This window comes from Aythya marila (genome assembly GCF_965140915.1).
Source record: "Aythya marila genome assembly, chromosome: 12".
Lineage (NCBI taxonomy): Eukaryota > Metazoa > Chordata > Aves > Anseriformes > Anatidae > Aythya > Aythya marila.
The window spans coordinates 10,667,308-10,693,338 of NC_139053.1; the positions used below are offsets into that span (position 1 = coordinate 10,667,308).

At 58.5% G+C, this 26,031-nt stretch overlaps 3 protein-coding genes across 3 annotated transcripts; 2 read left to right on the forward strand and 1 right to left on the reverse strand.

Annotated features, from left to right (window-relative positions):
- The first annotated feature begins 2,192 nt into the window (after positions 1-2,192).
- CCDC102A (coiled-coil domain containing 102A) lies at positions 2,193-11,527 on the forward strand. Its single transcript, XM_082769833.1, has 9 exons — positions 2,193-2,254; positions 4,344-4,989; positions 7,807-8,024; positions 8,145-8,253; positions 8,492-8,608; positions 8,718-8,927; positions 9,202-9,372; positions 9,469-9,572; positions 10,926-11,527. The coding sequence occupies exons 2-9, from the start codon at positions 4,426-4,428 to the stop codon at positions 11,050-11,052; spliced, it is 1,620 nt and encodes a 539-aa protein (XP_082625959.1). The 5' UTR covers positions 2,193-2,254; positions 4,344-4,425; the 3' UTR covers positions 11,053-11,527.
- Positions 11,528-12,286: 759 nt separating this feature from the next.
- On the forward strand, positions 12,287-20,570 carry DOK4 (docking protein 4). The gene is made up of 9 exons (XM_082769794.1): positions 12,287-12,387; positions 15,068-15,328; positions 16,212-16,319; positions 16,430-16,544; positions 16,641-16,760; positions 16,869-17,058; positions 17,815-17,953; positions 18,086-18,209; positions 18,301-20,570. The coding sequence occupies exons 2-9, from the start codon at positions 15,263-15,265 to the stop codon at positions 18,423-18,425; spliced, it is 987 nt and encodes a 328-aa protein (XP_082625920.1). The 5' UTR covers positions 12,287-12,387; positions 15,068-15,262; the 3' UTR covers positions 18,426-20,570.
- Positions 20,571-20,702: 132 nt separating this feature from the next.
- On the reverse strand, positions 20,703-25,962 carry POLR2C (RNA polymerase II subunit C). Its single transcript, XM_082769796.1, has 9 exons — positions 25,838-25,962; positions 25,524-25,573; positions 25,189-25,257; positions 24,945-24,997; positions 24,691-24,819; positions 23,529-23,580; positions 22,854-23,022; positions 21,939-22,013; positions 20,703-21,219 (listed from the first exon to the last, which is right to left on the reverse strand). Exons 1-9 carry the CDS (start codon positions 25,921-25,923, stop codon positions 21,075-21,077), a joined length of 828 nt encoding a protein of 275 aa, XP_082625922.1. The 5' UTR covers positions 25,924-25,962; the 3' UTR covers positions 20,703-21,074.
- Between the last annotated feature and the right edge of the window lie 69 nt (positions 25,963-26,031).

Genomic DNA, 26,031 nt, shown 5'->3' on the forward strand with positions numbered 1-26,031 from the left:
GGCCGTGAGGGCACAGGTCTGCCATTTGGTGTGGCCTGAGGACAATTTGCTCCCCAGTCACATTTGATATAATCAGGTTTCTGCATCAGATCAGCTTCTCACTGCCTTCTTTCTCACAGCTCCTGTTGAAGGCAGCTTTGATGGAGGTGAGCAGCTGGAAGAGAAGCCCAGCCCAAATTCACGGGCCCTCTGTGAGATGAGTTTGCCTGGACTCAGCCGTGCCAGTACCCATCACTGGGTAACGATGCCACATGGGGTCCCTGGCACCTGCAGCTACCCATGCAATGAGTCTCCAGGTCTCAGCCCATGGAGCAGCACAACCACCAGCCTCCATCCTGAAGATGGGAGCCCTTTGGGGTGGATTTAGTGGAAGACTGCTGGGCACCATCAGGCACTTGCTGCTTTTGGGGCAAGCTGTGAATACTGCAAAAGGACATAATGCTGCAGAAGGTCCTGGAGCCTTCTGGTGTCACCATGATGACAATTTCCAAGCAAGCAGTTAAGAAACACTTACAGTATTTCATCTGAGCATTTTCTGAAGAAAATTCAAGAAAGTTCTTGGAACAACTGGCTGTTTCCTCAAACAAGACTTTCAGCTTCGTTTTCTTCAAATAACTTCTGCTCCCAGCTAAAAGCAAGAAGTTCACTTCCAGCCTCAATGTCTTTTGAACCTGGCATCAGCTCTTCTTCCCCTCTGCACTGCTCAGTTTGCCAACAAAAAGCTCTGACAGGTTTCCAAGCCTGTTTCAGTGCCAGAAGGGCCAGCAGCTCCGGAAGCAGGTAAAAGTACAGCCCGCCGGCCAGCACAGCAGCACGGGCCAGCCCCTCCTCAAACTGCCTGCAAAATCATTTTTCTCCGAGGCAAATTGCAGTGAAGGAGCGTGGGAGAGCAAACCCTCTTCCCTGATGTTTTGAGGCTGCTTCCAGTGGAAAAATACCAGGCTTTGAGGGAAGGGGTGAAAACACACAGAGGCAACTTCAGCTTTGTTTTAACTTGATTTTCCCCGCTCACCTGACCTGGGGGAGTGTTGGGCATCAGCACCGCATCCCTTCCCATGGGAAACAAGTGCTCAGGGCCACGTACATTTCAGAGCTGTTGGCTGGAAAACCTGCAGGGAAAGGAAAAATATCCAGGGAAAATGGTGTTGCGGTGGTAAGACAATCCAGGAGGGGAATACCGTGATGTGAAATGCTTCTGGATGGGAGGACCTGAACATCTTTGGGTGCATCACAACCACCCAGAGTTTCCTGTCTGGTGAAAAGCTGGGCTGGTGCTTGTGCCTTCCCTGGGGAGGAGATCAGCTCCGGCAAAGCATGCTTCCTCCTTCCAGTGGCCAGCCTCCATATCAAATGGCAATTCTAAGCTTTCCTAGTATCATGTTTTGGAACAAAACCTTTTGGTTAGAGGAGTTGTTGCTTGGTTGGAGCAGGGCAGAGCCGGCACTAGGACACACAGCACTGTGTGGCTGTCCTGGACCTGCACACCTGCAGGGACCCATGGCAGGCCATCCCATCACTGCTAGGGCCCTGAAACACAGCACTATATCCCACGGAGCAGGGAGGAATCTGCTGAAAACCTCTGCAGTTGAGGCTGGGGCAAGTGATCTTTGGCCAGAGCCCCTAAATGGCAGATCTGGAGCGGCGTGGCACCCCCAGGAGCACACAGGGCCAGGATGAAGGCGGGTGGGAGCTGCTCTCACAGCCAGCCTCCGATGCTGCATCTCCAACGGCTCTGTAAGTGCTCAAACCCTCAGACCTAGCCTGGCAGCTGCAGCCCCAGACGCACGACCTCAAGTTTGCACGTGAACGCGCCCACACGGGTGCACGCTCCCGAGCAGACCCCCGAGAGCGAGCGCACCCCTGGGCACGCCTCAGTACCCCCAAACAACCCCAAAGTACCACAAAACTGCCCTGACGCGTGCAGCACACCCGCGTGGCAGCGCGCCCTTGTGCAAACCGTGCACACCCTTGTGCACGCCCTTGTGCAAACCCTTGTGCAAAACTTCGTGCAAAACCTCGTGCAAAACTTTATGCACGCCCTTGTGCACTCCCAGCCCCGCCACGGGCCGAGCACAGAGCCGGCTCCCGCCGCCACCGGCCCCGGCGCAGCGCCGCGAGCGTGGCGTGGCCTGGCCCGGGGCGGGGGGCGGGGAGCGGCGGGAGGAGGAGGAGGAGGAGGAGGAGAAGGAGGAGCAGCGGACTCCGCCAGCAGCGCCCCGTGCCGCGCGGGCTGCCCGCAGCTCGGCGGTCCCCGGTGAGCGGGCGGCACCGGGCGGGGGCGCGGCGCGGGCACCGGGCGGGGCGGCGCGGACAACTTGCAAGAAAGTTTGGTGGGGCAGGGCCGGGGCGGTGCGGGGCGGCCGGGACGGGACGGGCTGAGCCGGGCTGGGATGAGCCGAGCCGAGCCGAGCCGAGCCAGGCGGCCCCGAGCCGAACCGGGCTGTGCCGGGCCGGGCCGTGCCGGGCCGGGCGGGGCGGGGGGCACGAAGGAATGCGGCGGCTCCCGCGGGCCGGGCGCGTCACCAGCGGGCGGCTGAGTGGCAGCGGCCTCGGCCAATGGGGCGTCGCGGGGGACGGGCGGCTCCGCCCCCGCGGGGAGCCCGGGGCGGCCGGCGGGGGGCGCGCGGTGGGACGGGGCCGGGGGGGGCCCGCGGGGGCGGCCCCGGTGCCGCCGGGACCGCGGTGCGCGGAGCTCCCCGGTGCCGCGGGACCCGGGGTGCGGTAGCGCTGTGAGTGCCTCAGCCGTCGAGCCCCCGGCTGCACCTCCCGCAGGGCTCCTCAGAAGCTTCATTGAGCGCCGTCGGAGCGCGGCGTCGCTGCCTGGCGTGGGCACGGCGAGAGGCGCCCCCCAGTGCGCGCCCTGCGGGGGTCCCGGGCCCTGCCTGAGCACCCCCGAGCTGCCGCTGCTGGGACATGGCAGCCCGCACAGGTGCAGGGCAGCCTCGGGTTTGTCCCCTCCGTGGTGGCCACAGCACGCGGAGCACCCACGTCGTGCCCACTGGGGGCTCCTGGATCCACACGAGGGCTCCGGCAGCACCCCAGGCCTGGCAGCAGCGGGGTTTGCATGGAGGTGACCCCCGGAGCAGTGCTGAGACCGGCACTGGGTCTGGCTCCACGCTGACGGACTGGCAGGCTGCGGGCTGGCTAGCCCTGGCCTCTGTACTTATCCCATTAGGAGGTGTAGCAACCTCCCATTGAGGTTTCCTGGGTTGGTTTCCCTTTTTGGCAGAGCCCAGGCCTTCCCTGCTGCACCGAGGTCATTTCACAGCTGCAGGCAGCTGGCTTGAGCTTGCTGTTCCCATATTAGCGTAGAGTGCATCCTGCCACCTCCGCGCTCATCCTCCTGCCTTCAGAGCTGAGGTGAGCTGGCAGAGCCCAGCCTGGCCCTGTGGTGGTGGGGAGGATGCACTCTGCAGTGCTGGCACTCCAGAGGCTCTCTGGTTTCAAGCTGGAGTGCGCTTCCAACAGCTGCTCCTGCCATCCTCCATCCTGCTGGCACCTTTACCCTTTGCAGGAGCTGTCGGGGCTGCAGCTGGGCCCTGTGATTTGGCCAGCCCTGCTCCCCCGGTAACTCTGAGGGGGCTTGAACTCTGGTGTGTTGCAGGAATGGGTCCTGCAGCTGCCCAGGATCGGCAGGACAAGCCCTGGGGTGGGTGCCATGTGGGGCAGGAGGGCAGCTGGCCTTGCCTCCATGCCCCTGCAGTGAAATTTCTGACCCCATCCTGCCCCAACCATTGCTGTTGGCACCTGAAGGGGGTGATGGCATGGGGGTCCCATCTGCCCTCTACCCCCCTCGAAAGCAACTCAGGGTGGCAGAACCACCTCCTGCCCCATGTGCATCCCTGTCACGCACTGGGCACTTGGCGAGTGTGAGCTGTGGAGCCAAGCCAAGATAAGGTGCCAGTGGCTGGGTGGTGAGCTGCAGTCCTTGCTGGGGACACGACACGCTGGGGACCCTGCTGGGGTCATTACTTGGGTCCTTGCTGAGGTCATCACCAGGAATTTCTCTAAGGATGCCACCGGGGTCCTCAATGGGGACTCTTCTGGTCACATCCCTTGGGTCCTTGCTGGATGCCTTCTTGGGGACCTCACTGGGGAATGTCACCAGGCTCCTTGCTTGGGTCCTTGCTAGGGACCTCACTGGAGATCTCAAAGCTTAGTGTGCCACCTCCCAAAATGAGCCATATGCCAGTGTCTGGGGCCAGGGGATGCCTCTCAGGATGATCCCAGGAGGTAGGTGGTGGCTGTCCCTATGCCACCACATAGGCCATGCCATCCCCTTCCACCTGAGCATTTCAGCTCTTCCCTCTCCAGCCTCTTCTGACACCTCCTCTTTTCCGCAGGCCCCCACGTCGGAGGGGACACCCCGACAGCAACGGCAAAGGTGATGCGACTGCCCTAGGGCCCACACCAGGGAGGTCTGCCATGAGCCAGAGCGGGGCCTCGCGCCTGGCCGGCTCACCCCAGCTCCATGGGGGCTCGCTGCTGGCCCTGCTGGGCCCCGAGCGGGGCAGCGGGAGCGAGCTGGCCCCTGCCCCGTCGCCCCCCTCGCCACCCAGTGGGACGCCCTCACCCGGACCCCCGCCAGCCCTGCTGGAGGGGGACTGGGAGGGCCGGGAAGAGCTGCGTCTGCGGGAGCTGGAGGAGGCACGGGCACGGGCGGCCCAGATGGAGAAGACGATGCGGTGGTGGTCAGACTGCACGGCCAACTGGCGGGAGAAGTGGAGCAAGGTGCGGGCTGAGCGCAACCGGGCGCGCGAGGAGGTGCGGCAGCTGCGGCACCGCCTGGAGGCCCTCACCAAGGAGCTGGCCGGCTTGCGCCGCGAGCGCCAGGAAGGGCTGCAGGAGCGCCAGCAGCTGGGCCGGCAGCTGGCACGCCTCCGTGGCCGGGACCACAGCCCTGACGCCGACACCAATGGGGATGGTGAGGCCGACGCCGAACGGGAGCCCGTGCGCGACGTGGGGGCCGAGGCGCCTCACAAAGCCAAGGTGAAGCTGCAGGCGCTGCCCCTGCTGGGGCCAGGGGGGAAGCAGTGGGGGAAATCCTGAGAATTGGGAAAAGGGAGGCATTGCAGGAGCTGGGGATGGGAGGGGGGTCCTGCAGACAGTGGGGTTGGATGGTGTGGTGCCATGCAGCAGAACTCTCCCAGGTGGGGTGGTGCTGCTGAGAGCAGAGCAGGCTGGGGACTGAGCCCCTGGGAGCGGTGAGGTGGGGGAGTGTCAGCAGATGGACAGGGTCCTTGTAAGCAAAGAAGATCCTCCTAGGCACCATTGTAGAAAAATCCCCTAATCCCTTTCTAGGAACTCAACATGCCAGGGTACCTTTCTTAGGTGCCCGTATGCTAATGCACGCAGGATGAAGAATAAAGAAGATGAGCTGGAGATGTTTGTGCAAATGCAGGGTTATTGTCTTGTTGGGATCATGGAGACGTGGTGGGATTACTCCCATAACGAGTGTGGCAGTGGAGGGATGCAGGCTGTTCAGGAAGGACTGGCTGGGAAGATGAGGAGGGGCTGAAAGCCTCCGTGTGGGAGAGCAGCTGGAGCACATGAAGCTCTGCTTGGGAATTTCTGGACTTCTGATTTAGGATTAAAGAGACGAGAGGTAAAGGAGGTATAGGTGACCCTGTAGTGGGTGTCTGCTGCACGCCGCCGCACCAGGCAGAACGAGCAGATGAGGCCCTCTACAGACAGAGAAGAAGCAGCATTACATTTGCAGGCCCTGGACCTTATGGGGGACTTTAACCACCCTCAGATCTGTTGGAGGGACAAGACACCAGGACATAAGCAATTGAGGAAGCTCCTGGAATGCGTTGATGAGAGCTTCCTTCTCCAAGTGATAGAAGAGCCCATGAGGAGAGGTGGGCTGCTGGACCTCATGCTCACCAAGTTGTTGGGGGCATAAAGGTAAAAGGCAGCCTTGGCTGCAGGGACTATCAGATGTTGGATTTCAGGCTCCTTAGGGCAGTGAGGAAGACACATGGCAAGCTCACTACCCAAGACTTGAGGAAAGCAGACTATGGCCTTTTCAGGGATCTCCTTGGTGGAGTAGTGTGGAATAAAACCCTGGAGGGAAGAGGAGTCCGAGGAAGCTGGTTAATATTCAAAGACCACCTCCTCCAAGCTCAGAGGCAATGCATCTCAACAAAGAAGAAGTCAGACAAAAAAGCCAGGAGGCCTGCATGGATGAAAAAGAAGCTCCTGGTCAAACTCAAACACAAAGAAAGGAGGCATAGAGAGGATGGAAACAAGGATGGGTAGCCATGTAGGAATACAGAGACATTGAATACTGAGCCTCCAGGGATGAAATTAGGAAAGCTAGAGCCTAAGTAGAATTGAATCTGGCTGCTGGGACAAGAGTGATGGAATAGCTAATTCTGGAAACCATTTCCAGGTACATGGAGGACAGGAAAACCTCCAGGAGCAGTCAGCGTGGCTTCACCAAGGCGAAGTCATGCATTATCAACCCGATAGACTTCTGTGATTAAATGGCTGCCCTGATAGATAGAGCAGCAGTGGTACCTTGGGAAACTGTATCGTGATGGTTCAGTACATCTGACTGCATGGCTGCCAAGGGTGAAATCTGAGAATAAACTAACAAATAGGCATGGATAATTGTGCTGTGGTAGCTGGTGTATGTGTGTAGCAGGCACAGGCTGTCCAGGGGACTGCCCCGTGTTCTGCAGTGGATTGAGGTTACACTTAATGGCTGTAAGCCTTATTCTGCACTGAAACCAGGAAATTTCTGGTGTAAGAACTCAAAGGAATCAGTTTGCACATTTTTAAGCAGGAAAAGTAAACATCATCGTGTTGCACTGCTGGAGGCCACAGCATCTGTAGCAGGGGTGAGTTCGGTACAGCTTTGCCAGAAAACCTTGTTGTCTGCTTGCGGCTCAGCAGCCTCCCCTGGCTTCCTGTGCAACCACCGTACAGCCTCACCAGGGGTCTCAGCACACAGCCCCTGCATCCCAAACACCCCATGGTAAGCAGAAACAGTCAGCATGGACTCTCTACTTGGCTCCTGAGGACATCATGTTGCTGGAAAACAGATTGCTGGGGGAAAAAAAAAGTGATTTGAGGAGGGAAAGGAGGATGGGGGTGACCCATCCCTCGTGGGCACGTCCCTGCAGCTCCCCTGACAGCAGCCCCGCAGTGATGGGGACAAACCCGCAGCCTCTTGCAATCCCAGCTGTGATTTCGTCCACGGGTATTTCCTGAGACCAGGAGCAGCTCTTGTCTCTGGGAGGTCTTGCTGTCAACAGTGTTGGCTCCCTCTTCACCAGCCCCAGGAGCAAGCAGGGCTTTGATAGTGACCAGGCTGCAGCGCTGTACACACCCACCCATGGATTTTGTGGATGTGCAAAAAGCACAAGCAAGCAAACATTGAGGGGGTTTTCTGCAGCAAGCTGACTTGCTGTGCGCTCCTGGAGCCTGGTTAAAGACCTCCATGGCGTGGTGGTCACAGTCAGATTGGTGTAATAAGTCAGTACTACCCCTCCCTAATATAGCACAGAACACGGAGCAAGGTGCAGAGGTTGGAGGCAGAAAGTGTGGCAGGTGTGAAAGTGCGAAGATGCACAGGGGCATCCTCATCAGCCTTGATGGGGCTTGGCTGTCCAGAAAGGGGGCCCAGGAGGGAAGGATATGGAGCGGGAGCTGGGGATGTTGATGGCTATCACACACTGTAGAGCAGTGGGTGGCATCCCTGGTGCATGGGGAGCCAGGGCTGCACCCGCGTTGGGGAAGGCCTTGGCTTCCTGCTCATGACCCCTTCCTCCCTGTGCTGGGCTGGCTGTGGCACTACAGGAGCTGGAGCTGGTGGAGAACATCCTGAAGAGCAAGCAGGAGGGTGCTGAGAGCTGGGAGCAGCGGGGTGCCCCAGGCACACGGGCCTCCTTCTCCCGCCAGGAGCGGAGCCGTCTGCTCTGGGAGGACGTCAGCGTCATTGAGGAGGATGCCACCAAAATCACTGCCCTGAAGCTGAGGCTGGACGAGTCCCAGAAAGTGCTGCTCAAGGAGCGGGAGTGAGTGCTTGGGGCTTCAGGCTTCTGGGATGCCATCCAAGCCTGGCTGGCAGCCGTCTCCACTGAGAGGAGATGGACCACGAGGTCCTGCCAGCCCTCACTGGGGCTGCCTCTCCACAGGGACAAGCTGGCGCTCAGCAAGAACATCGAGAAGCTGGAGGGCGAGCTCAGCCAGTGGAAGATCAAGTATGAGGAGCTCAACAAGAACAAGCAGGAGGTGATGAAGCAGGTGAGTGAGATATCCAGAGGCCGGGGGGGGGGGGGCATGTCCCTGTTGTAGTGCCATTGATCCAGCTACTCTGGTCCTTCCCCAGAGGTCTGGAGACTCCAGGCCTTGCTAGAGGTGGCAGCTGTGGAGTGGCCAAGGGGGACACATCCCCCCAGCCTAGAGGGGGCTGTGGAGACGAGCTCAGCTGGTGTTGGGTGGGTGGTCACTGCCTGCCTCAGGTGCTGTATCCCCCGTGCAGCTGAACATCCTCAAGGAGATCCACCAGGATGAGCTGGGACGCATCTCAGAGGACCTGGAGGACGAACTGGGTGCTCGCTCCAGCATGGACAAGAAGCTGGCGGAGCTGCGCATGGAGGTGAGGCTGGGCGGTGGGAGGCAGCTGGGGCACTCCAGTGAGAGAGGAGAGGGTATGGAGGAGCAGGGAACCTCTGCTCCCCCTGGGCTACCCCATGTCCCCTGCCCAGATGGAGCGGCTGCAGGCAGAGAACGCGGCTGAGTGGGGCCGGCGGGAGCGGCTGGAGACCGAGAAGCTCAACCTGGAGCGGGAGAACAAGAAGCTGCGGGCACAGATCGAGGACCTGGAGGAGGTGCTGGCTCGCAAGCGGCGCCAGACAGCCAGCGCCCTCGACACCGACCTCAAAACCATCCAGGCCGAGCTCTTCGAAAAGAACAAGGTGTGAGGGGCAATCCCACCCGGGGCCTCCCCAGCCCTGTGCTGCTCCCTCCATGGGAGCCCTGGGTCCCTGTGTGCCCCTGTCACTTCAGAGGTGGTTCATCCTCCTCCCAAACTCTGCCTTCACCCCCCATTTAGGGGGCAGCAGTGACCCCGTCTCTGTTCTGTTACCACTCCTCCATCGTGTGGGGTGGTGGGACAGGTCCCCGGGGAGGGAGAGGGGCTGCTGGGGGTGTACCCGCAGAGCAGCCATGCTCAGCCCCCTTCTGCTGCAGGAGCTGGCCGACCTGAAACACATCCACACCAAGCTGAAGAAGCAGTACCAGGAGAAGATGGCGGAACTGGCCCATGCCAACCGCCGCGTGGAACAACACGAGGGCGAGGTGAAGAAGCTGCGCCTGAGGGTGGAGGAGCTGAAGAAGGAGCTGGCCCAAGCTGAGGATGAGGTGAGCCCCCGTGGGCGGCATACCCTGGGGAGGGGGTGGCTCTGCTTGTTCTGTGGCTGCAGACAGCCCCATCCCTGTCCTCATCCCCTCCCGCAGCTGGATGAGGCCCACAACCAGGCACGGAAGCTGCAGAGGTCGCTGGACGAACAGACGGAGCAGAGCGAGAGCTTCCAGGTGCAGCTGGAGCACCTGCAGTCCCGGTGAGCAGGGTCAGAGGGTGTGACGGGCTGAGGAGGACACAAGGGTGGGCTGGTGTGCTCCCTGCGGCTGCTGTCCCTCTGCCAGCACCTTCAAGCATTGTCTGACCTGTGGCTGCAGGGACACACTGCTCCCAGCACATCCTTGGAGCAGCGTTTGTGCCGGTGGAAACTGGGTGACCTTCCCCTCCCACTTAAACCAGCATGAGGCTGCCTGCAGACCAGTGCAGCCTGGCGTCACTGGGATTTCACCTGATGATGCCCAGGGTGAGGGCAGCACAAGCAGGGCTGGGGAAGCAGGAACTGAGCCTAGGCTGCATTCTCTGTCCTGGGCTCCTTGGCTGCAGGTGAGGGGAAGGTGCTGGGACCAGCCAGCAGCGATGTCCCCAGAGCTGGAGAGGTGTCAGGGTGCTCAGGCCTTTTGTCCTAATGGAGAGCACCTCTGTCCCCATCTGGGATCGTCCCACCTGAGACATTCAACAGCACAAATCACAGAGCTCAAGACTCTGAAGCTTTCTGCAGACCTGTACTGCATTCTGGCCCCTGCCTGGCTCTGATCCTGAGCAACTGCTGGGGCACCTCCATCCCTGTCCCTGGGTGGCACAGGCTGCCCTGGGCAGACCTGAGCCTGAGGAGGAGCAGCAATGCAGGCACAGGGAGCCAGCAGCTACTGGAAAGGCCTCAGGTTTTATTGCTCTTAAAACCTTTTCACTGGGCTCACTTTGCTTCTCCAGCAATAAAGAGATAAAATGGCCATGAGAGAGATCAATTCTGCTCCAAAACATCTCTGGGAGGTACTTTGGGAGTTTGTTTTTATAATCTTCCTTTATTTTATTGGGACATCTTCATTAAATCATAGAGGAATAATGGAAGCTTCATCTTCCCCCCTCCCTGCCCCTCCAGCACGCTCACCCTGAATAATTCATGCTTTCCAGTAAAATGCAGCAAACAACCAGGGAACGGTGGGAGAGCTGTGCCTTCACAGTCCTGGGCCCTTGATTTCAGATTTGCCCCATAAATCTTCACTGATGAATTTTAATGCAGGAGTGAATGAGGAGCTAAAGACACTGAGCTTCCTGTTGACTGGGCCATTACAACGCTGAGCCCCCCCCCCCCCCGGCTCCCTGTAATTTAGCTCCACACCAGCACTTTGGGGCTGCTCCGTGGGAGAAGTGGGAAGAAGCTGCTGGGTTTGCAGATGGGGAAACTGAGGCACGTCCCCTGGGGATGTGAGGGTGCCTCTTTGGTTTGGTGCAAGTTCCCAGACTCGGTGGGTGCCCCATGAGTTGGGGGGGGTGGGTGGGATGAGGCAGGGGCTTTGCCCTGCTGCCAGCCCTGGCATCTCTCCCTCTGCAGGCTGCGGCGGCAGCAGAGCACACCGCTCTTCGGCAAGATGCGCAGCACCCGCTTCGGCCCCGATGACCCCGGGGATGGCACCAGCGACCCTGATGAAGATGAGGACCTGCAGATACAAGTGCCCTAGTGCCTGGGGCTGGGGCAGCACCCCAGCCACCACTGCCATGGGCACGTCCTGTGGTGGTTCCCTGCCAACAAGTGCCTGTCACCACCAGGCTCATCTCACACCACCTTGCACCCACATCACCTGTGCTATGACCCCAATATGGATGGGGGAACTGAGGAACAGAGCAGCAGGAAGATTCTTGCCTGGGGATGTCCTGAGCCTGCTGTCTCCACTTCTTGGACAGTATCTGATGCCCCTTGGCTGCCAGCTCCCCCTGGAAGAGATGTGGGTGCAAAACTAAGCAACAACCGAGCAGACCAGGAGGAGGAAACCTGGGGTGGAGAGGGGCACTGTGCTGAGTGGGGTGACCCAGGGCCCTGCAGCCAGTCAGGCTCTCCTGCCCAATTTTATATATATATATATATATATATATAATATGTATGTATGTATTTGTATATGATTTTTTATTATAAATACAGAGCCCAGAGGGGCCCAGGCTCTGCTGGTGTCTTGCGCTGCTGATCTATCTCCACAGCTCCTTGCTGGCAGGCTCAGGGCCCTGCTGCGGGCTCGAGGGTGGAGGGACAAAGGTACGCGCGGCTGCCACGCCGCAGGCAGCACCTGGGGGATGATGTTCCTCAGCAAGCTGCACGTGGGATGTGGTCTGCGACTGCTCTGGTGGCCCCGGGGTGCTTACCCATGGGTGCAGAGGTGCTGGCCCTTGGGTTGTGATCACAGCTCTGCATCCCAGTACCCGCCTGCCAGCCCAGGGCGCCACTAGGGCTTTGGAGGAGCTCAGACAGAATCTCATTAAAAATTGATCTTTCAGTGAGCTAATCCCCTCGCTCCGCTTTTTAATTGATTGGCTAAAAGCATGGCTCTTTTTGGTGCCTTTTTTTTTTCTTTTTAATGCTCTTCATTTGCACTGAGCAGTACTTTTTTTATGGGCCAACAGCGTGTGTGGGGGGGTGCAGGCACCCGCGGGGTGGTTTCAGGGGTCCCGCTGGTGCCCAGCAGCACTTTTTGGGATGCAGCAGGCGGCGACACGAGGTGCAGAGAGGGGACCGGGACGCAGCCCCATCCACCCAAAGCCTCCCTGCGCCCGGGGACAGGCAGGGAGCCGCGGGGCGTTCACTCTGAAGCCGAATGATGGCCGGGCGGCGCCGGGCGGCTCGGAGGCGGCCGGGGCGGGCCGGGAGCGGGGCCGGGGCGGGGCTCGGGGCGGGGCGGGGGCCGCACGGATCCCGGCCCCCCCCCCCGCCGTCCCCCCGGCTCCCCGTCTCGCCGCGCCGCCGCCGCGCTGGACGCCGGGGCCGCCCGAGCCTCCGGGGCCGGAGGCTGCAGCGCTGGGGCCGGGTAAGGCCGGGGGTGAGAGCCCCGCAGAGCGGCTCGGGTGCGGTCACCGGGGCCCCGGAGGGGGTTGGCACGGCCGGGTGCGGTGCCGGGGTGGTGGAGGTCTGGGGGTGCCCCGGTGTGGGGGTGCTCGGTGGGGTGGTGGGGTTGCAGGGGCAGGAGGCGCTCGGCTCTGCTGTAGTGCCCGTGGGGTGCGATGCTCCCCGCGGGGGTGAGCGCTGGTCCTGTCCTGCATCGGGAGGGTCCCAGGGTGCTCTCGCGGTCCTCACCGCTACAGCCACTCGGGGTGGGTCCCTATGGGACTGGGCTCCTCGTGGGCAGCCCGGGGGAGCTATCCTGGGGTCACCCAAGCAGGCCATGAGGGCAGCAGTGCTTGCTGGAGCTGCCTCTCCCGGCTGCACACGGACCTCCAGGACTGTCCCTGGTGGTGCAGGGTCCTGGGGATGAGGGGAGCTCTGGGTGTGGGGTGTCTCTGGTGCAGAGCTTCGCTCCCGAGCATCCCCGGGAATGCCCGTTCCTCCACCAGCAGGCTGTTTCCTAGGTTACTGCCTTCCTTCGGGGATTTTTCCATCTGGGAAAGGGATAATGCAGCTCCATGGAGCTGGTGCCAAGGACCTTCCAGCCAGCATGGCCTCTGAGGCCAGCCGTGCCTCCAGCGCTCTGGATTTGGCACATGCTGGCTGCCTGACCTGTGACACCGTGCGGGCATCGCTGCAGGCACTGGCAGGAGGCAGTGGCCCAGCTGTGTGGTGACGTCCTTCTCCAGCCTCCTTCCCTCCTCCCTGGGCAAGCCCAGGGCTTGCAGAAAGCAGGAGTAATGGTGGCCTCACAGGACCCCAGCAGTGGCCATTGGTGTGGGGTTGGGGCACTCCCAGCCCCTTCCCAGCAGTGAGGGGACCCACATCTGCCCATCCCCGGTGCTCTGTGCTGAGACAGAGCTGGAACCACAGCTCACTCTGTGCTGTCCCATCCTGCAGGGTGGTGGCCACAGCAGCACCAGGGATGTGGATGCTGTCAACCTTTGGGGCACTGTCCTGCTGGGGGCTGGTGCGGGAGGGCTGTACCGGGATGCTTGGGCAGCATGAGCTGGGTTTGGCTGCCCCAGCTGCATGGCAATGCCGCTGGGGCTACGTGCCCTGGCAAGCAGCTCAGGCTCAGCTTTCAATGACCCTCAGTTTTGGCCATTGGACCGATGGGCACTGCGGTGAGGTTGAGGTGTCCACGGGGATGCAGCTGGTGTCCCTGCTCTGTTGGTGTGCCTGGACAAGCTGTGATGCTGCAGGCCCTCTCCCACCGGGGTGGTGGGAAATGGGTGGCAGGCGAGTCCCAGCACCTCTTCCGCCTTTGCTGGAGCTGGTGCTGTTTGGCTTCTGAGTAATCATGTTGGTTTTTCATCTCGCTTTGAATTGCATTAATTATTTACTGCTGAGGCTCCAGGACTCGTTGCGAGAGGCTCTGGTGGGGCGGGTGCAGAGTGGCGGTGCTAGGGGAGCTTGAGGCACCACGGGGACGTGCACGCCTCCAGGTGGGATGGCCTCGAGCTGGCTTTGGGATGGGGTCTCGGGGCTGGAAGCAGGAGCACGCAGCCCCTTTGGCAACCAGCACTATGGCTGAGACATCCCAGGGCAGAGCTGAGCTGGCTGGGGCCTCCTGCAGACTGCTCGGGGTTGGAGCGCTGTGTGGGGTCAAAGCCACAGACTCGCAGATGCTGACATTTAAGATAATTGTGTAGGACTCTGGGGATTAAAATAAATAAATAAATAAAATAAATGCAGGGGAAGCATCTTTCCGAAAGGATAAACAACCCTGTGGAGGCGGGTGAGCTAGGGCTCTCCTGGCCGGGCCAGGGCTGGACAGGGGGGCATCGGGGATGCTGTCTGGCATGGGCAGAGGAGGGAGAAGCAGGGGGAGGGCCGGGGGGGCGATGAGCTGGCACAGCACCACTGTCAAAGGCGGAGCTGGGCCGGCATCACTCAGTGCTCTGGAGCTTGTGAATGAGGCAGTACAGTGGGTGAATGACTCTGTCCTGGCCCCGTGCCCCTCTTTGAGGGTGGGGAGGTGCTGAGAGGGCAGAGGAGCCTGTGGGTGAGCAGTAGGCCTTATGCGGCCCTGATTCCTGGTGGTGGTAGGGGCTGGACACCACGGTGTCCTCTGGGACACTGTTCCTCGGCCAGGGAGGGGTGGGGTGCAGGACAGGGCTTGGCTCTACTCTTTACATTTTTCCAGCTCCTGGCAAGAGGTTGTTAACACTGAACCCTACTGATGTCAGCACTGGTAGCCTGGGCCATTTTGCTGTCAGACTTAGCAGCCTGGGAGGAAGGAGATGAAGCGCAGGAGGTAATGGAGACCTGCGGGCGAGGTCTGCCACACGCGCCCAGCAGTGCAGGGGGAGCCCTGTCCTGTGGCCCCTGGCGCTGCCGCAGCAAGTGTCGTCTGTGTTGGGGAGGGGTATAAAGAGCAAAGGAGCTGTGCAGGTGCTGAGCAAGGCGGGGAGGCATGGCCCGAGGTGGGGAACCCCCTCGCCATGTGTGTGCTGGGGTGAGCGGGCTTGGTGCTGCTGTGCTGGCAGGGGTTAATGCCGGACTGTTCCACCGCAATGGTTCAGCCAGCGAAGGGAGGAGGAGGAGGAGAGACAGAGGAAGATGTCACCATCTCCTGTCTATCTGTCATTTTTATTTTCCAGCCGGTGCCAAGATAGGATCCCGCGCCGGGGAGAAGATGGGGTACAACGCTAGGACAAAGCTGGGGTGGAGGAGGCGGTGAAACAGCAGCCGGTGGGGGGGAGTGCAGGTGAACGGAGGAAGAGGAGGTGGTGAGGAGAGGTGGCGAAGGCAGCAGCCTCCCCTCGGCAGGGCCCCCCCCACCGCCAGGCTTCGCTATGGCTACGAATTTTAATGACATCATCAAGCAAGGCTATGTGAGGATGAAGAGCAGAAAGCTGGGGGTGAGTGGGGCTGGGGGGAGGCCGGGGGGGCAGCACACGGGCGGGCAGGGGGATGCTCCGCATCTGCTGGCTGCCACGAGAGGTGTTGTGGCTGGGGGCACAACCGCGTTGGCTCTTGTGGCAGCCCATGCCCCCAGCCTTTGGGGCCTTTTGGCTGAAAAAGCAGCGTGTTGGGGCCGCATGCGGGGCAAGGGGGGCAGGCAGCTGGGGGCACTTGTTACCCGAGTCCCCCCGCTGAGCGCTGTGCCTCAGTTTCCCTCCGCTCGTTGTCCCCGTTGGCTGGGCTGTGGGCTCTGGGTGGGGGCACACCCCAGCTGCAAAGGGGGTGCCCCTATGGGGAGCGGGACCGGGCCCCCGCCTCCATCACTGGGAACCGAGAGCAGCGAGCATGCCGGGTAATTGCACGCTAATTAGGGAGAACAAAGACGGAGCGGGTGGGTGGGGGTGGGGGACGGCCCTGCCATGCTCCCAGGCTGGGGCTGGGGGGAGAGGGGAAGGGGGAGATGCCAGGATGGGGCCGGGCAGCCTGGCCTTGGGGACCTCTCCCGTATTTGCTAATTAAGCTGCAATTACGGCCAGTAGGGTGGGGGCCTCAAGGGGCCCCGAGAAGGGAGACCCAGGATGCCCAGCCCCCGGTGTCCCCCCCCATCCCTGGTGCAGCTCAGATGGGATGAGGCAGAAGGGTCGGCGGCCCTGTGGGCTTCCCACACATCTGGGACCCCCTGGGGATGGGGAAGCTGAGGGATGGAGAGCCTTGCCTGAACCCCAGGGATTCTGCTTCCAATCGGTGGGGAAAAAGCAAATTAACACTGGAGAGGGGGACGCCCAGAAGCGGCAGTGCTGTGTGGTGCTGAGCCCCACTTCGGGTGCTTTCTGTCCACAGATCTACCGGCGGTGCTGGCTGGTCTTCCGCAAATCCTCCAGCAAAGGGCCCCAGCGCCTGGAGAAGTACCCGGATGAGAAGTCAGCGTGTCTGCGGGGCTGCCCCAAGGTGAGGGGCCACGGCCGAGGCGTGCTGGTGCATGGAGGGGACCCGCAGGGGGACGCAGCCAGGCGTGGACACAGCCTCCAGTGACGCTCCCTCCCCATTTCCCCCCCCAGGTCACTGAGATCAGCAATGTCAAGTGCATCACCCGTCTGCCCAAGGAGACCAAGAGGCAGGCGGTGGCCATCGTCTTCACTGATGACTCGGCCCGGACTTTCACCTGTGATTCGGGTATGGGGGCACCCCGTGGGCTGGGCTGGGCTGAACTCGTGTGGCCCCTTTTTTGCTGGGCCCGGTGAGAGCCCTGAGCTGCCACGTGCCTTGCAGAGCTGGAGGCAGAGGAGTGGTACAAGGTGCTGTCGGTGGAGTGCCTGGGCGCCCACCTGAACGACATCAGCCTGGGGGAGCCTGACCTGCTGGCGCCCGGCGTGCAGTGCGAGCAGACGGGTGAGTGCAGGTGGAAGGGCACCTGCTTGGCTCAGCCCCACTATAGCCCTGCTTAGATCTTTTTCTTTTTTCTTTTCTTTTCTTTTTTTTTTTTTTTTTGCCCCCCAGACCGGTTCAACGTGTTCCTCCTCCCCTGCCCCAACCTGGATGTTTATGGCGAATGCAAGCTGCAGATTACCCACGAAAACATCTACCTCTGGGACATGCACAACCCTCGGGTGAAGCTGGTGTCCTGGCCCCTCTGCTCCCTGCGCCGCTATGGCCGTGATGCCACGCGCTTCACCTTCGAGGCAGGACGGTGAGACACGGCCCTCACGAGGACAGGGACTAGCGTGGGCACTCTATTGCCAGGTGCTGTGGCACCACTGCTCCTGTTGCCCCGAGGCAGGGCAGACACCAGGGTGAGGGTTTCTGCCCCATGGCCCCGGGGCAGTTGCTGTCCCTTCCTGGGGCCACCCACACGCCCAGCCCTCCAGGAGCCAGGCTCCTGCCATAGGGAGGCTTTGGCTCCAGTCAGGCCTGGCTATATTAGGAACTTTCCTGCTAATTACTGGCTCTTGAGAAGAAGAAACATGATCTTCCCGTTCATCCCAGCCCTTGGCTTCCGCTGACTCACCAGCCTGGACTCTCCTGGGGCACAGGGGAGGGGGCGGCTGCTGCTTTCCCAGGAAGGGCACCCAGGGGCACCCGTCATCCCCAGGAGGTGCTGGGGGGCTGTGCTCCAGCCCAGCTCCACTGGGGAGGTTTGGGGCTTCACCTAGTTCCCGCTCAGCATGTGGCCACACCAAGCCAGATGTTCTAGGGGCACAGAGAGGGCAGCACTGGAGGCACAGGAAGCTGGACTGTGCCGCTGGGGCAGCTTTTTTAATCATCTCCCTGCTTTGGCTGCAGTACAGTTTTGCTCCCTTCACTGGATGGCTCTGGGGTTGTGTGAAACCAGCCCCAGTGGCAGCAGGGGGCTCTGGTCCCGGGGCTCCAGTGAGGCTTCAGCTGGGTGGGTTGGCCCTGGTAGGTGCTGGTGGCCCTCGTGGTGACCCGTGTTCCATCCCCACAGGATGTGTGATGCCGGCGAGGGCCTCTACACCTTCCAGACACAAGAGGGCGAGCAGATCTACCAGCGTGTGCACAGCGCCACGTTGGCCATCGCCGAGCAGCACAAGAGGGTCCTGCTGGAGATGGAGAAGAACGTCAGGGTGAGCTGCGGCCCCGAGGCTGCTGTAAATGGGTGAGCCACCCCGAGAGGGTGGCTCTGGGACAGCTTGTGCCCTGCTGGGGTGAGCGTGGGGCACTGTTTGCTATGCTCACCCCCCTCTTGTCCACGGCAGCTGCTGAACAAGGGCAGTGAGCACTTCTCCTACCCCTGCACCCCCACCACCATGCTGCCCCGCAGCGCCTACTGGCACCACATCACTGGCTCACAGAACATGGCTGAGTCCTCCAGCTACACTGGTGAGCATCTCCCTGTGCCCTGCTGGGGACCTGTGGCTCCTCCAGCCCCAGCACGTTCCTTGGGCAAGACCACGCTGTGCTTCGTCCCTAGGGGAGGCGTATGCGGGCGCCCAGACCAGCTCGGACACCAACCTCCTCAACAGGTTCATCTTGCTGAAGCCAAAGCCCTCCAACAGCGACCAGCCGGAGAGCAGGGAGTCCAAATCATCCCCGTGACCCAGTGTTGTGGGGACCGTGGCTGCAGCAGGACGTGTGAGGGCTCTGCTGGTTCCCACCCCGGTGCCCTGTAGCCATTTTTTCTTTCTGGGGGTGTCCAGGACCTGGGAAGCCGCCCGCTACTCAGAGAGGTGCCCAGCCCCTTGGCATGGAGAGACTGAGGCCGGGCATCCTCTGGGCCGAGCCCCTTGGGGTGCTGGCGGCAGGGCCTCTTGCCTCAGCCTGAAGTTACAGAAGGTGACAGCTAGCTCCATGTTAAGTGACTTTAAATATATATTGCATATCCGTATTGTACAGTAAGAGATTTTCCCTTCTCACACTAATGCAAACTTCATACCTGCTGAAGAGACCTCGAGGAGAAGCTCAGAGATTTTTGACTCTCGGGGACACAGCTGAGAGGTGGAAAAGAGGTATGGGGATGTGTGGAAAAAAAAAAATGCAGCCAGTTTTCTGCAGGTTGGAAGGCTGGAGAGCAGCCTGCCATGGGGAAGGAGGCAGCTGCACCAGCCTGATGTGCTCTGGCCGTGCCCTGCGGGGCTGCTGCACGAGGCAGCACTGGGCTGATTTTGCACTTCTCGAAGAGATTTGAACACTCTGTAGAATTGAGATGTCTCAGGAGAAACTGACTTTCCTTCCAAACCGAGGCCTCATGCACACAGAGAGGGCAGCGCATGCTGGGGCAGGGGCTGCTGGGGTGAGCTGAGCCCTGGCCCTGGGGACCCCCCCTCCCCACGTGCATGTCCCTACCAACGCCTCCATTTACCTGTGCAGAACTGGCAACCCAGGGGCCACTTTTGGACAGTAGCTGCTGTACCTTGAGGGTAAGCTTTGTGGAGAAAAAAATAGAAATCCCTGGCTAGAGGCATCCCCTCAGGCCCTTCCAGGGGACACGAGTGGGGAACAGCCGTGTTTCTCAGCTGCACTCCCTGCTCGTTTCATTTGTCCTTGCTCCTTCTATGCTGCTGCTGCCCGTGGGCACCAGTGAGAATGGGTCAAAGACCTTGCACACAAGAACTGGGCTTAATGTATTGAACTCAAAAGCAATTGATTTTCTAGTTCTCCTATTTATTGAACTCCTTTAGAAGGGCTATCTTTTTATTGCAGTACAAACCTTGGTGTTTCCTTCCAGTCTTTTGGTCTGGTTCGGTTGGTTGGTGGTTTTATTTCTTTCCTGAAAGCTCTAGGTCTGTGCTTTGGGGGCAGGGAGCATCGTGATGTGGGAACCTGTGGTCTGTGGCCTGTAAATACAGTGTGTTGGGTCTGTGTAGCTTGTAGATGAGGCTGGGGAGCTGCTGGCACATCCATGGGCCAGCGCAGGGCTGCTCCCTGGGCTTGGCAGAGTGCCTGGGTACCCCAGCCCAGCAGTGTGCCCTCCCTTGGGTGAGAGGTATAACCTGCGCCTTTTCCTGGCTACAGACCTCATCCAGAAAAGATTTAACATTTATTACCAAAAATGTTTAATTAGTCTTTTTTTTTTTTTTTTTTTTTTAAAGGAATTGCTCAATGAATAAACAACCCTTATCCACCCTTCCTGTTTGTCTGTTCCATCCAAACACGCTCAGGAAGTACAAGTTCAAGTATCGCATGCCAGAGAAAAATGCTGATCAAGGGAGACTTTTCTAAGGCTACAGGCACTGTCTTTGTCTCAAAGCTTTGTTCTGCGGCCAGTGACTGCAAGGACATTTCAGATTAAGCCCTGGGGAGGGGAAATGGGTGTAGCAAGTCATACCCTCCATCAACTACCTCTGGGCAAAGAAGGACACCAGTATCCCACTTTCAGCTGTCTGGGGCCATGCTAGCACAGCACTGGCTCTCTGTACCCCTGGGAGGCAGGGTTTCCAGCCATGCCAACTCGGAGCTCTTCCAGTGTTCTGCCAGTTCGGTCAGTGCTACCCTGGCTGTCTGGCACAGCACTGGTCTTGGGGCAAGAAGAGCAGCAGCTGTGCCAGCCAGGGCACCGCAGCCCTGCATGGTTACAAAGCCTGAGCTACCTGTCAGGGCCAGGGGGAACGAGATGCTCCTGCTCACTGCCTCTGGGGATAGGGGAAGGTACATCTATGAGGCAGAGCAACAGCACAGCGCTGGAACTGTAAACAACAGGGTTACCTGCTGGAGGGTGGTCTGGTCTCCGTAGCAGGTAATTGTCAAGAGCAGCAATCAGCAGTAGAGAGCAATGCTCCCTCCAAAGCAGATCTCATTAAGTTGATGTCTATTGGAGGGAACTGAATGACATGACAACTCCTGCAGCCGCACACCAGCTTTCAAGGATGACTGAACCTAGGGGGGTAAGGCTTTATTCAGCACAGGAAGGAATGGATACGCAAATAAAATAGGGTTGTATAACTAAGGTATGTGCTTCCCGATCCCAAATGTCCTGTGGTTAAAGTCCAGAACTCTGGGCTCACTTAGAGACGAAGCCCACTCACATCCCAATCAAGACATTCACAGATTTCTTCTTTTACCCTATGTGTCATGATGGCTTTCTCTGGGAAGGGAGAGCCAGGAAAGAGGTGTCACTGACCAGCAGAACTGGGCCAGAAAAGGCAGAGGGAGATGGGGAGGCAAAAGCCTCAGGCTTGGGTGCTGCCATGCAGAGACAGGAACCTTCTGTATCACTCGTGCCTGGACAATCCTGTGCAAGGGGCCACCTCAGTTTATAGTGAGGACATCACTCTGAATCTCATGGCTCAGCTGGGTCTGGAGGTCACTCAGTTTCTTCTTCAGGCCAGATAGTGCAGACAGAACGATGGTTTCTGGGCGCAGAGAGCCGCAGGACTCCACATTGTAATAAAACCTGTGATTACAAGTCAAGGGAAAAGAGTTACCACCTGCTCTGGAAGGATGTGTAAAACCAGAGAACACCCACAGAGCAATTTCAGCCCACTGTGACCCACAATGAGATCTCCACGAGATCTGCTGGGAGTCCCCAGCCACCAGCATCACTGACCTACCAGCTGGGCACCTCTACCAACCACAGCAGCCCCAGACCCAGAGCTCACTCCAACACTTGTGACCCTCCAGGCTGCAAGAACATTTGTGAGATTTTCCCTGCTCAGCTCTGTGACTTACAAGCTGCACTGGGAAGCTAAGACTGGCTGGCTGCAGGTACTCCTACTCCTTCAGTACAAATCACCTGTAAGAGGGTGTACCACCAGCCATCAAAGCATGAGACTCACATGGGTGAATAAATACTGCACGTGCTGGTGACATTGGTGTCTTCAGCATCCTCCTAAAGCATCTCCTCGCCAAGCCTCATACTTCACCAAATACCCTAATGCCCTGCTTGACAACACAAAATCACAGGAGTCATCTATTATCTCCCTTAGAAGAAAATCTGCCAGGCCTGGATATATTACCAGTAAACTGCAACTCCTACCTTGCTTTCCAAGGAACACCAGCTCCCTGGGCCAGGAAATTTCAGAGCAGCGTATCTGACACCAACAGCAGACAAAGCAAAGCAACCAGCAGGATCCCCCCCATCTCCCAGCAGTGGGAGCACATTCAGCTTCTTACCTCTCAGGCTTCCCATTGGGGTCGTATGGGGCTTGAGCATCCTCCTCATCGATCTCCGAGTATTCACTCTTAGGCCTGGAATCAAAGCAGGGAAGGTCAGCACGGAGCCCACACAAGCACCCAGAGGAACAGCAAGCACTGTTTGCACTGTGGCACAAGTTGCACTGCCACAAGACTACACTATATCTTTGACAAATGGAGCAACTTGCCAGCCCCAGCCTGGTGGGACCTGCCAGACTCCTGCCTCTCTGAACTGCACAGGACAGACAGGATCAGTCCTGCTCTGCCCCAGCTCAGCGAGCCCTGCCTGAGGTACTGTGGCTCCATCCACTGCACCGGCATAGTCTGATAGCTGCTATGAGCAAAGGGATGACAATGCCTGAAGGGACCACATTGTTTCTACTTTTCACTTGGTGAGAAAAACATCAGAGCACACCAGCACCATCTCTGCTGCACAGCTGAGATGGGATTTTTCCTAGCAGGAATTAATCAGACATCAGTGAGACTCATCCTGATGTCCTGTACCTCCGCTCCTCTATATACATCACCAGCAACATCACTGCAGTACCACGTACATCAGCTGGGCCAATACACCGAATCTTTCTACCTGCTACACTTCATGGCTTCTAGGACATCACACTGGAGAGACTGTTTGGAAGCACTTAATCCATGTGAAAAATCTTTCCAAGTCCCTCTAAACAGACCCAGCCTTATCTTATCCCAGATGGCCAACAGGTGAGACAGAAATAAAAACACTAAGACACCCAAGCACTTACGTTTAGAAGCCCTTAAGTGTCAGGCTTAAGTTCTAGGCTATTATTACAGCTGTTGTACTGGATACCCTGGGTTGACCCTCAGACTACATATCCCACTCCAGACAGGCCAAGCCCTATGTTTTAGTCAGCTAGGACATACCACTCCTCCGGCTTGGGATACACTGTGTGCCTCAGTGCATTGTCTGGGTCATACTCAAAGGCTACGCCAGCCGTGGGGTTCCACTTGGCGTGCTCCTTGCCAAAGCCCTTCTTGGCATAGGCTCGCAGCTTGAGCTCCTGGCCCTTCCGCAGCTTCACAATCAGGATGTCTATGGAAAAAGATATGCCGGTTTGACAAGGATGATGAGAAATAAGTGAGCAGGATCACACAAGTGAAAAGGCAGGAATGATTAGTAACCAGGAAGATGTCACCAGAAGCCAGGGCTTGCCTGGATTCTTAGAGGGACTCATTTGTGTCCCCATAGTAGCTAGAAAACATCCTGCTATGTAAAAAGGAATTGCACACACGCCCAAAGGCACAGCTCAAGCACCCAGGCAACAAAAGACAGTAGAGCATTTTGCATCTTTGCTGTCTCTAAGCTCTCACAAGGGCAGACAGAAATGGTTTCTGACACAGGACATTAGTTCTGGGGATAACATTTAAGTGGTATTAACATAAAATGCTAACCCCACTGATGGTGTCTCCCAACTGTCAACTTTAGATGTCCACTTGTTTTACACCTACTTTAGGGTTACATGACCGGTAAATGAAGGACGTGTTCAAAGAGACTGAAAGGAAAATCCATTTCCTTATTCTCATTGAAACACCACTTACCATCCTGCTCCACATAGTCATTGGGGTCGTTATCTCTGCTCCGAGATGTTACCTGCAGAAGGAGAACAACACCAAATGAATTAACTGCAACATCACTTTTTCTCCCCACATCAAATGATAATTGCCTACAAAAATGAGAGGCTGCAGAAAACCACTTTACAGTGCCTCACAGCAACAAACTGGCCCACCCTATCTAGTGGAAATCAGGACAATTTAGACAGCTGCAGCTCCATATGTGATATCCTGCTCCACAAGCCTGCTTCCTCCCACAGGATAGACAGGATCACAACCTGGGCACCGTGCATCTGCTTAATTCAGGGACGCAGTCCAGAGTCACCCACAATACTGCTAGAAGGCAACACACAGAACTCACAGCGCTGCAGCAAGGTTGGACTAGATGATCTTAAGAGGTCTTTTCCAACCTAAATGTTTCTATGATTCTATGTCTAACACTTTAACCAGGCAGACTCTGGAACCACCTTCACTGTGCCACCAGAAGCAGCCCCTAGGTTACAATGACCTCCAAATACAGCCTCAGGGACCCTCTGGCCAACACCTTTCTCAAACTTTCTCCATTAAATCCCTCTGCATCTGTTCTCCTCTGTCTCTGCCAACCCTCCCCAAGGTGACTGGCTAAGAGCTATTTGGCAGCAGTGCTGTGGCCCAGGCTCCTCACACCTTGCCACGCTGCGATCTAAGAATCAGAAAACCTGAAGCCTCTGGGCTGCTGCCAGGGCTTCGAAAGGGCTGACCTTGCCAGAGTCCTGGCAGCAAGCAGGCAGCGGAATGCAACAGCACGACAGTATGACACAAGCGCACACACTCTGAGTGTTCAAGGAAAGGTAGATGGGCTGCAGCTAAAGCTTCCCATGAGGCGAGGATGAGGGCTGCAGGATGAGGCGTCAACAAGGCCATACTGTTTTAAGATGTCATCAGACAGCAAGTGAATTCCAACAAGGCAACAAAAAGAAGGGTACTGGCACATGCTGCTGTTTCTGCAAATACTCCTGCTTTGTGCTGCCACTGCATTTTAAATGGGATTTTAAGGCAGTGCGAAACATTCTTCAAGGCCTTATTTTGTCCGTATCCCATATGCTAGCCAACCCAGCCTCAACGGTAAAGTAGAAAGGGGACTCGCTGCCAGCAGAGAGATGACACTGACCGGTATGACACGGGGGTTGTTGGAGATGAGATCACGGGATGTGACGTGACGAGTCTGGTCTTCATTGCACCGGACATCAAGGGTAAACTCCACAGAGCACTCTGGACAGAACTCATCGCATGTGCAGTCCTGGGACAGACAGGTGTCAAAACATTTGTGCTAAAGTGCTTGCAGCAAGAATTTGTAGCATCTCCCACTAGTTCAGGCACCCACCACCACCACAATAAGTACCCAAGATGTTTTATTTTACTCACTCTGGAATATTGCATCTTATCCACAATGTCATCACTGGTGAGTGGGATGAGACCTGTGGTAATCAGGGTAACAGGGTAATTAGAGACATGTCTGAGCGACACTGACCCTGCCAATGCTAGCTAGCCTCATGACAAAGGTGCTTTAGCAGTCTTGAGACAAACTTTGCCCACAACCTCTGCCTTGCTGTTATGCTAGCCCTTCATGCCATTTCCACCTCCTTCCTCTAACCAGCCAGGCACTCACCCAGTCTGTGGGCAATAAATTCATCATGAAGGACAGAGGAGTTGGCATCTATCTGGACCCAGTCAATAGCTGCAATGAAGAAAGAAACGTGCTGAGACTTATTTCTGCGGGAAAAAGCCGGGCAGTTCATAAAGGCACAGAAAATTGTGGATGACAGTGAAGCTGAGATGGCAGCAGCCCCAGGAGTTGCACCCAGCAGTACTGGCTACGCGTCTGCTGCCATCCAAGGGAGCGGAAGACGAGTTGGAGGAAGAGGAGCAAGCAGATGGGAACTGACGAGCGGGCAGCAGCCCGAAGAACCACCACCAGGCCAAACGGTAAGAAAAAGGCCATACCTATAATGGGCACTTCTGCTATGAACACTCTTCGGATGGAGTTCGCCACCCTGCAACACAAAGCGGGGCTCAGGCGCTGAGAAGGGCAGCGCCTTGAGACCAAGCAGCAGCGCTGACGGCGCCCACCGCGGCTCCACCGGGCCCAGCCCAAGCCCCGGGGCCGCCCCAATCCCGGCTTCACCGGGCCGAGCCCCCCGCCCCTCCCCCGGCTCGGGCCTCCGGGGCCGGGCAAGGCCGCGGGCCCGGCCCCGCACCGCCCGCGGCCTGTGCGCTCCCCCCCCTCGTCCGCCGCCGTCCCCGCGGGCGGTGCTCACGCCAGGTCGGTGTTCTCGATGATGAACTTGACGTTCTCGTCCGTCAGCTCGGTGATGCGCACCGTGGGCTGGTTGGCGTACGGCATGGCCGCCCCGCGCCTCCCCTCCCCTCCCCGCCCGGCCCGGCTCTGCCCGGCCCGGCCGCCCCCCCTCGGCCGCCCCCTGCAGGCCGCCGCCGCCTCCCGGAGGCCCAG